The sequence below is a fragment of the Spermophilus citellus genome (assembly GCF_964194105.1).
Source record: "Spermophilus citellus genome assembly, chromosome: 4".
NCBI lineage: Eukaryota > Metazoa > Chordata > Mammalia > Rodentia > Sciuridae > Spermophilus > Spermophilus citellus.
This window is the reverse complement of record NC_138185.1, coordinates 211,773,641-211,784,212: the sequence shown is the minus strand read 5'-3', so window position 1 is coordinate 211,784,212 and position 10,572 is coordinate 211,773,641. Positions and strand designations below refer to the sequence as shown.

Sequence of the window (10,572 nt, the reverse complement as noted above, 5' to 3'; positions counted from 1 at the left end):
GATGGTGGTGTACAAATGTGATCCCTAGGACTTGGGAGCCTGAGAGAGGAGGATAACAAGTTGGAGGCCAGCATGGGTAATTTAGTGAGGTCCTGTTTCAAAATAAAAATATAAAAAAAGGGCTCAGGATGTAGCTCAGTGGTAAAGCAGCCTTGGGTTCAATCTCTAGCACCAAGCAAAACAAACAAAACAACAACAAAAAACAGACACAAAGGGCACTAATTTAAAGGACTAACAGTCCTACGCACCTATTTTACTAGCTTCTGAGGGATTACAACCCAGGTAACAACACCCCCCCCAAAAAAAAAAAAAATTATCATCAACAATAATGATCCCAATTCATTGGGAAAATATTAGATTTTATTAATCCATCTCATTTAATAAAAGAGGAGCAGGAAGATGTACAATGTGCTTTTAAACGTTTCCATTGGACCGGATTAAAATCTTCACTGAGAACACCTGTCGCCTGCCAGGCTGCGATTGATTCCTTTTACAAAATGTGATCTGGATGCAATGATGCCACAGACCTCCCCTCCCTGCCCCCATCCTTCATTCTATTCCAGGACCTCTAGCTCCACAGTGTCTTTTGTAGACATGGAAAGGGTGCAGTTCCTTTGCCTTTGGGATTTGTTGCGGATCCCAGTACAGAATTTCAGTATGCTCCACATGTCGGACCTCCCTGTTTCGGTTACAAAGCAGTACAGAATCGGGTCCGCCACACAGTTGAGACTCGTCAGGGCCACGGAGATTCTGTACATGGTGTACGTCTGCCTCCCGGACTTGTCCTCCAAATTCATGTTGCGCTCTAAGATGCAGCGGACCAGCAGCATCACATGAAAGGGAGTGAAACAGAGGACGAAGGTCAGGGTGATGCTAACCAGCAGTTTAATGATCCTTATCTTTTCACGGCTTTCTGTGGCTTGATTGTGCCTGACAGCTTGATAGACTTTCTGGTTGCAAATCGCGATGATGACCAAGGGTACCGCGTAGCCCGTGCAGGTCCTGAACAGGTTGAGGTTGATCTGCCACTTCTCCAGAGGGTATTTGTCATAGCATAAGGTGAAATTAGACCGTCTGGCATCACAGTATTCAATGGTTGTTTCATCCTCCCACAAAATGACAGCATTAAAGATAGATTCCAACACCCAGATAGAGAGGCTGACCATGAAGGCGAATCTTCTGGTCCTGAGAAAAGAGAATCTCAAAGGGTAGACCACGGCTAAGTACCTATCAACAGCAATGCAGGTGAGGAAGCCCGTGCTGCTGTAGAAGTTCATGTACATGCAGAAGGCACTCCCTTTGCACAAGGCAGGCGAGAAAGTCCAGTTGTCTTTATTCCAAGTGTAATCAATCCACAGAGGGAGAGTTAAGGCGTACAGCAAATCCGACAGCGATAAGCTGAAGAGGTAAATTCCCAGCTCGTTCTCCTTCTTGGCTTGCAGAAAAGACACACAGAGAGACCCGATATTGGCTGGGATGCTGACAAAAATCACAAAGATGTAAACAGTTGGAAACAGATAGTGTTCCAGGTCGTGCTGTTCTTCAATGCATGTGCTGTTCATTGTTTCTTCTTCAGGTGGCAATAACATTAATTCTTGGGATGTAAGAACAGGGAAATTAGTCTTTTGTAGTTTGTTTTCAACATCGAATTCTCTTTTACTGTGCACACCGCGCCCCCTCCCCCCAATTTTCCTTTGGTTTCGAGGGTTCTAATTAATCATCACTGCTTTTGAAGGGTGGGTGCAGATCAGTTTTCACAGATGATGCATTGTTGGAAGTCAGAATCCAAACTCCTGGAACTTAGCTAAATTGAATGAAGAGAAGTCCATGTGGCCATAAGGACAGAATGCTGGCAAAGAGCCCTCCAGGATCAACTGGAATATCCTTCAACTTCCATGGAGTATTGTCTCAATTTAATTTTCTTCATGAATCTCACAGAGATTGGTGCAAAAAGAATTCATTTTCGCAGAGATTGACAACCCTTTTTAAATGCCTTTGTGTCTGTAATGAAAGATGAACTAGAATAGGTTAGATGTCTACAAGATATATAACCTCCTTACAATCATGATTTTAAAGAATTCTTGTATTTCATTATTGAAGATCTTGCAAATGTTTTAAATCACAATGAAGGTGCTTAAATGGGAAAATTACTTAGTAGACTTTATTAAATAAAATCAAGCTGAGATATTTTACTTACTGCAAATAAGAATTACCCAAGGGAATTATGTTTCTCACCAGACATGAGATAACAACCCAAACTAAAGCCAACAGGCAATTTTAAGTGGCTAAAAATAGAAAATTTAGTTATTTGGTTGTGATCAGTACATGCCTCCAAGTGTGTAATACACTTTGTGGTTATACACTTTTACATTTTTAATTTCATATACAATTTAGGTGTAAAGCACTTTCAAACCAATCGTTTTAGCCAAGCGAATATTTTCAGAAGAAATACAATAAAGTTTAATTTTAAAATACAACAACAGCTTGTTGAGCCTTAATACATAGATGACCCCACGTTTTTGAACTTTTTCTTCCTTTGTGAGTTATTACATTTTGTCTTTCACCATCAAGAGAAACTTTCATAAGGCTTTTATACTTCCATGAACAAGAGGATAGAATGTTCTGCATTCTAGGTAAAATCTTGTGATCAACAATTTCTGCTGATATCCCAGGTTATTTATTAGGGTGGTTTCTTTGTGAAGCTATGATGTCATGGATCCACATAGGAGTAAAGGATTCATCCTTCTCCCCATCCTGGGGTAGAGAAATACTTCTGGTATTCCTCTGTTGGTGGTGCCTCTTGGTGGTTTGGATGATTTACCTGATCGGGGCCTTCAAAGAAAAGCTTTGTGAGGACACCAGACAGGGCATCAAATCTCTTGCCTTCCAAGTGCCGATGGATCCTGAGCACACTAGGGACCTGCCCTCATAAGGCATAAGGATCCTGCTTGTAGAGCAAGCCATATCCAGAGTACATGACATATCTCACTCAAAACAAATTGGAGAAAAACTCCTGAGATCTTCCGGTCTCATCACACCTCAAATATGAATGAAATGTGAAAAACAGCCTTTCAAATCAAAACAGTCTCTTCCAGAGAGAAAAATAATTCTGATGGAAAAAATAAAAGTTGGAGCTGAGATGAGGGAGGTCAGTGAGCAGGGTAAGCTCTGGAGAATCTAAAGGCATCTGTGGCTTTGGAGGAAATAGCTAAAGCCTCTGGAGCAGATAAATGCTAAGTCTGGACCCACGCAGGGAGGGAGATCCTCAACCATCCCACACACATTGGTAAACAGGAGCCTCCACCCTCAGAAGGGTGAGCCAGAAAACAAAGTAAAATAGTAAACTCCACAGACATTTTGCAGACAGCAGAGAAAAGTTGGCAAGTTCCATATCTCAGCTTAGTCTCTGTGGGGAGCTATAAAAAAGCAATGCTTCCCTGAGTGTTCATGCAATTCTAGGTATATATGAGTACATATGTGTTTACCACAGCAGTGCACAAGATTAAAATATTCACAGTAGCACTATGTGTAAAATCCTTCAAATTAAATGCCTATTAGCAGTAGATTAGATAAGTAAATTGTGGCATATTAATACAATTGAAATCTACATATTGATGAAAATGAAAAAATTATTGCTACACTTAATGACACGGGTGAAACTCACAAAAAGAATGCAGAATGAAAGGAAAGACAAAGACAGCAAAGTATGTGCTAATAAAAGCCAAGCAAAGTTAATATATGCTGCTAGAATTTAGAATTTGGGAAGGAAACCAGATACCATGCAAAGAGGGTATGATGGGAACTTCTGAGATTTTGGTGATGTTCTGTTTCTTGGAATAGTGCTGCTTCCACGCCCAGAGTGTAAAAATTTATCAGGCTGCTTGCTTGGGAAATGTGCTTTTTTTTTTTTTCTGCCTGAAAAAGTGGTTTTGGAAAGCTGTGTGAGATGGGATGTGAGGCACCTTGACAAGCAACATCTGTTGCACATGCAGATGGAGTATGTATGCCTTCCTAGGAAATATGATTCTACTTCTTTTAAAACATAAAAATTAATTAAAACAGAACAAAAAATAATTTAAATAGTTGTGGAAATAAATTCACCAAAAATAAAGGTTGATTATATGACAAATAAATAAATTCTAGGCATTTGGGAGAAGTAAATACAAAACCTCCCTTGAGAAAAACTTCCTTAACATCCCCTTCAAAGAAGCCCAGAGAGCCAGGTGCATACACGTTATCCCAGTGGCTCAGGAAACTGAGGTAGGAGGACTGAAAGTTCAAAGCCAGCCTCAGCAACTTAGTGAGGCCCTAAGCAATGCAGCAATACCCTGTCTCTAAATAAAATACAAAAAAAGTGTGGGGATGTGGTTCAGTGGTTTAATGCCCTTGCGTTCAAACCCTGGTACCAAAAAAGAAAAAGTAATTCCCATAGATAGGGTTCTAACAATTATGACCTCACTAAAACACATATGTGCGTACACACCCACGCCCACACCCACACAGAAATAAACCACTACGTGTGAGACTGAGCAGAAACAAGAAAGAACTAGATTCACCAAAGATTTAGAGGTACATTAGTATATAACAAAAAACAAGTGTGTTTAATATGTTTAAAGAAATGAAAGAAGGAATTGGAACACATAAGTGAGGAGCAAAAGAAGATAAAAATGACCAGATGTATTTTTAAAAGTTTGAAATAAAGTGCCTAGATAAAAACATAATACTTTAAATTTGAAAATCAACCAATTGATTAGATATAGCTAAAGAGAGAATTAGTATTTCGCAAGACAGAAATAAAGAAAGAAGATGAAATGATCAATGTTAAAGAGATGAGAAAACACCAAAGGGACATGGAGAAAAATGGTCAGCATGTGTGTAACTCGAGTGGCACGAAAGTAGAGAAGAGAGAATAGGGAGGAGGCAATATTTGCAAAGATAATATTTCAGCACTTTCTAGAACTGATGAAGGCTGAAGTCTTCAGATTTATGAAGACTTACAAATTCCAAATAGGATTAAAACAAACAGAAATGGAAATCTATATCAAACTGCAGATCACCAAAGACTAATAAAAAATAGCCAGAGAGAAAAGATGGATTACCGACAGAGGATAAAATTTAGACTGACAAAGGATTTAATAAAAACAATAATAGTAGACAGAGGATTAATAGTCCTAAACAGCTAAGAAAATATATGTCACCTATAACTGTGTACACAACAGAACTAAATTGCTAGAACCGGAGAAAAAAATAAGAACATTTTAAGACCAACTACCACTGAGAAAATTTACTCCCATTGAATTTCTCACTTCAGCAGCTTCTATAGGATATAATTGAAGGACCAGAGTGGAGTCTGAGAAGCACCAAGAATTGATGAAGCTATTAAAGATGCAACCTGAAGAAGAGACCACATGGTGTTCCCCACGAGGCTGACACACCTGGACCCTGAAAACATTCTCCCATGGGACCGGGACTACAACTGTGGGAGGATGGCCGTGTGTACCCCTTCTCAATGTTACTCAATAAGTATACATTTTTTCTCTAAAAAAAAAAAAAAAGGATAAAATGGACAAAATGATTTTGGAAGAGTTTATCAAGTTCTCAATAGAATGAATTTCTTGAGCTGTAGAAGTGTTTCCTTCCTTGCTGAAAATAACCACAAGAAAGGATGGTTTGATGAAGCAGATACTGGGTCTCCTCTCTGTTGGGCAACAGAGGTCCTATAGCCCTTGTGGTTATGAGCGTGGGCTCTGGAGACAGTTTGAAAGCCTCTCCATGGTCTTTGGGGGATCTGTGACCTAAGTTCCAATTTCCACATGTGTTCCGTTAGTCACAGGGTAGTCGTGAGGGTTGAACGGGATGGACACCAGGCAAAGAACCTGGCACATGGCAAGCCTTCACTCTATGCTAACTGTCACTGTTGTTTCAATGGCAACATTGGTAATATGCTGCTATCATCTGTGCTGTCCCCCACGTTTCTTACAAGGAGTTCACTTTGACCACCTGGCCAGAGCATGGCAGAGGAACCAGAGGAACTCAGCCTGGTTTGAACGGTAATGCTTCACATACGATACCAAGGTTTGCAGATAAACTTGTTAACTTAATGCATGCAGGTCTACAATTTTAGTGGAAAACAAACGTCCTCTTATTCATATGTTTTTCAAATGTTATTTTGAAAATACTTTAATCAGATTTGGAGAAAATTGCTTTTAGAACTACTAAGAAATCTAGATGAGTTTTGAATTTTTATTTTACTCTTTACTGAATGCCAAAAGACAATCTATAGTATCTTAAAGTATACCTATTTCTAAACAGCTCTAAAAATAGTAAGAATCACTGATGAGAATTACCAAAAGGAAACTGTTTTCCTATAGTGTTATAAGAAGGCTCACGTTCGGTTATCAGTTTAATAGCTGCTTATTAAGACTACTGTGTTCCAGGCACTGTGATAGTCACTTACTAACAAATAGTTATTCATTGATGCTTATTAATTTTAGAAACATTATTTCCTAACTTCACATTATTTTATACATATATATACACACACACATATATATATGCATATGTGTGTGTGTGTGTGTGTGTGTGTGTGTGTGTGTGTGTGTGTATATATATATTAGTTGTTTATGGACCTTTACTTTATCTATCTATTTATATATGGTGCTGAGAATCCAACTCAGTGCCTCACACATGCCAGACAAGCAGTCCACTGAGCCACAACTCCAGCCCCTTCACATTATTTCTGATGGATATAAAAGATATAATTAGATCATTGTTTGCTAAGGAAAGGTGTGAGGTAGTCCTACAGCTAGGAGCTGATAGGTTTCCTCCTAAACAATGCAGTTTTCCAATATACCACTTTCCGAAAAGGAAACGGAGCACTTGCATTCCCTGTTTGTATATGCATAGTTCTACTTAACTCTTTATGAATTTAAATTTCGACATCTCTTTACCCATATTCAAAGCAGAGGAAACCATGCGTCTTCCTCTTTGTGTCTCTCTACAATACTGTGCCTTGTTACATTTATACATCCTAAACCAGATAAAACGCTACAACCATTGCTGACCATCCTGCCAAAGTATGTTATCTTGCTTAAAATCTTATTCTGTTTGTAATCTTACACTTACCCTGTTTCTTGGAGTGATGCTTTTGTCGACTGAGGAGCCTGATAAATCTGGCATTGAGAAGAGAAACCACCGCTCTTGAAGTGGGGACAGGAAATTGCACTCATAGCTCACATTTCATCATAAACCAATGAGGAAGCAGCATCTTGATGGGAAGGATTATATTGTCCAAGTTTGAACAATTAAAAAAAAAAGTCAAGCTCTTAAGTATGCTAAAACATGTTTTTATCATTTACTGTGTATAATTTTTATGACTCACTTTTCTCTTTGCATTCTAATTACAAATATGTACTGATGTTATAGATCTTTACTTAATAGAAGATGCACTAGATATTTCACTCGTTCATTCATTCCATCAGTTCATATTTCTATGCTATTCTCAGGTCACTGTGCTGGGAGACATATAAGACCTGTCTATGACCCTCTATGACTAGGACTTATCACCTAGTAAAGGAGAAGTACAGATATGGTATGATAAACAGGAAAGTGTGAGATAAGAGATGATGCTGCAGGTGGATGCGGGTGATCAAGTTCTGGGGAACAAGACAGAAGAAGGAGACTGGGGGTTGGGTGTTTGATGGTGGAGAGCGTGGTTCAATAGCTGATGGGGTGCAGCCTGGGGAGGCTAAGGCAGACTACTCTGTAAAGTTTTTTTTTTCTTTTTAGGGCTAATGGTTTTATATGTGTAGTATTTCATTGTCTTTTAACTCTCCTCTGAGAATAGAAAACAGAGATTTTCAAAATCAATTAAACTTCCTGTCTTGGGTAAATAAATAATTTTATGAACCTTGAAAGATCGTAGATCTTTATCTATATTTAAGACTAATATAGATAGTTACGATAGAAACTCATGTAGTACTGTAATGAGTTAAAAGTTACCGCCAAATTTCCTAGAACTTCCATATATATATATAATCATTAGACATCATTTTGGAAACTTGTCTTCATAAACCTTTATTAGAAATGGAGGGGAGACTATCACATCATACAGACAGACGTAATCTGGGATGGGAATTTTTGGCTTCATGAATCAGCACACCCTGAGTCTCTGTGTGTAAGAGGACACTGAAGGCTGTTGGGAGGATCTTTTCTACCCAGAATAGGAAAAGGTGATCTTGTGATGCAACCACAATTATTCATCTTGGACTTAATCGAGTATATCAGGAATGTACAAGTCTTTGATACTTTATTTGTAGGTCTTTCATTAAGAACAACAAAAGTAATACATTCATAACAGTATACAAGAATTTACAAATAAGTGGGCATACTTGAACTTCAAAATTCAGAATATGTTGCTATTGAAATGATAAAGGATTAAAGCACAATGTGGAAAATTATTTTTTTAAAAAAGCCTTAAATCATTACAAAAACAAAAGTAATGATTTCAGTGTACTTGTGACTACGATCCCAAATTCTCCTTTTTTTGCATTGTTTGGCACGTCTGCTTCTCTGTGGTTTCTAAACATGGGTATTTCGTGACTCTGAGAATCTCTTACACTACCTAAATAGACTGTACTTCTGCTTTTAGGGAAAGAGAATTTCATGTCCACATCAAAATTCTATGTAGTTTACTCTTCAAAAACAAAAATTTTTTTTAAAAAGGGTATACTAAAGAACATGAGAAATACAATTAAACTTTCACTTCTCCTGATTTAATAGGAGAAAAATTGTGGCCGACCTGTGCTAAAACCTTTGTCCAATTCACACAGTAAGTTTACCAACATTTATAATATTTCCTTCTTATTTAGGCCAAAAATAGAGCATTGCCATATTTTCAACCACACGGGTCTCTATTGAGTAGTTGGAAATGCTGATTAGAGCACTGAGTCACTGTGACATTTTAACAACATAAAGTTCAGACAAAGCCAATTAGCATTACTGTCTTTATGGAGGTTGGCATTTGTATCCAGGTGTCTAGCCTTCTGAGGTCACAAGCTGGGCACTCAGCACTGGCCAGTCAGGGCACCTGGGCTACCCAATGGGGGAAAAAGGAATCGAATGTGGATTTGTCTGGTTCCAACTTCTCCATGAGGCAGGCAGCACAGGATTTGATTCTGCTGATGAGGTTTCTTCTGTGAGGCCACTCCTTTGTCCGGTGCAATGGAGACAACGGCTAAATATGGCGGGCTGAGATTTTGAAATACTGTTCTGTTTTCTCAGTCTCATTTCTTTGTACCTCGGGTCTCCTCTATGCACACTCAATGAGCCATTTCGGGTTTATTGTCTCAAGAGAAGAGATTCTCGTCAGGAAGTAGGAAAAGGAAGAAAGGGGGGAATATGTGAGTTTAAGGTTACAAAGATGGAAGCCGCTCAGGGAATGGAAAGGACTGAGGCAGAGACAGTGTGCTTGGGAGAATTCCTGCTGAGGTGCAGCAAACCTTCCAGGCCCCAAGAGCACAAAGAGATTTTCCTTGGGGTTGTGAGAGAGGCAGTAAGGAGAGCTTAGATGTGGTGAGAACCTGAAACAGGGCCCCTGCATCCTGACTGCTACTCTCCCCCAGCAACCTCCGGTGGGTGGTGGTGAGGGGTGTGAGATGAAGTTTGTAATCAGGGGAGGAGAGTGGACTTGTACCTCCCTTCCAGGATGAAGTCCAGTTAGGTGGTGTGACTCAGGGGTAGGTATGTGAGGTGCCTGAGGCAGCCCTGTCACCACAGCACAGGTAGAGTAGAATAGTTTCCAGAAGGCCTCAGCTACCTCCTGGCACTTCTGGTAGCCCAGTGTGGTGACACAGGAGCAGCCTGGCAGTCACTGCTCAGGTGAGTCCTACATGAGATAGCTACAGAAGAAAACAGGGAACAAGGATGTTTTGGGAGATGCCAGCATTGATAGAGAAAAGCCCTAAAAATTGGGGGTTCAAGCTGCCCTCAAGCCTTGGCAACATGCACCCCCTACCCCTGGATCCTAAATGATGTTATGGAGTGGATTATTTTCCTCCTAAAATTCATACGTTGAGGCCCTAACCCCTAGTATCTCAGAAAATATTTGGAGATAGGACCTTTAAAGAGGTGATTAAACTAAAATAATGCCCTAAAGATAGGTCCTCATCCAACCTGACTGGTGTCCTTACAAGAAGAGGAAATTTGATAACCTAGCAGAGATGGATACTTCCTAGACACATGCAATTGACCAAGGTGGAATCATGAAGAAATAGGAAACCTGGACAGTAAGTAAAATGGATTCATACCCGGAAACACCCAGATGTAAATTTCACAACTTATGTCCTCCAGGCCTCTCAGAAATGATTTCATGGTTTGGAACCAGCTTTTTTAGACTGGGCAGGAGCAGCAGTCAGGTCCTCTGTCAATGATGTCACAAGCTCAAAATCATCTATGTAGAACATAAGCGCCCCCCACACACCCCCCAAAAGAAAATTGTGGCCCTTCTTGTCATTCAATCAATAAGCAGATTTTCCCTTCTCCCTTCCTATAACCTCACCAAAGGAAGGTGGA

At 39.6% G+C, this 10,572-nt stretch overlaps 1 protein-coding gene across 1 annotated transcript; it reads right to left on the bottom strand.

Annotated features, from left to right (window-relative positions):
* Positions 1 to 381: 381 nt before the first annotated feature.
* On the bottom strand, positions 382 to 7,191 carry GPR65 (G protein-coupled receptor 65). Its single transcript, XM_081292736.1, has 2 exons — positions 7,126 to 7,191; positions 382 to 2,001 (listed from the first exon to the last, which is right to left on the bottom strand). The coding sequence occupies exon 2, from the start codon at positions 1,587 to 1,589 to the stop codon at positions 555 to 557; it is 1,035 nt and encodes a 344-aa protein (XP_081148862.1). The 5' UTR covers positions 1,590 to 2,001; positions 7,126 to 7,191; the 3' UTR covers positions 382 to 554.
* Positions 7,192 to 10,572: the final 3,381 nt, after the last annotated feature.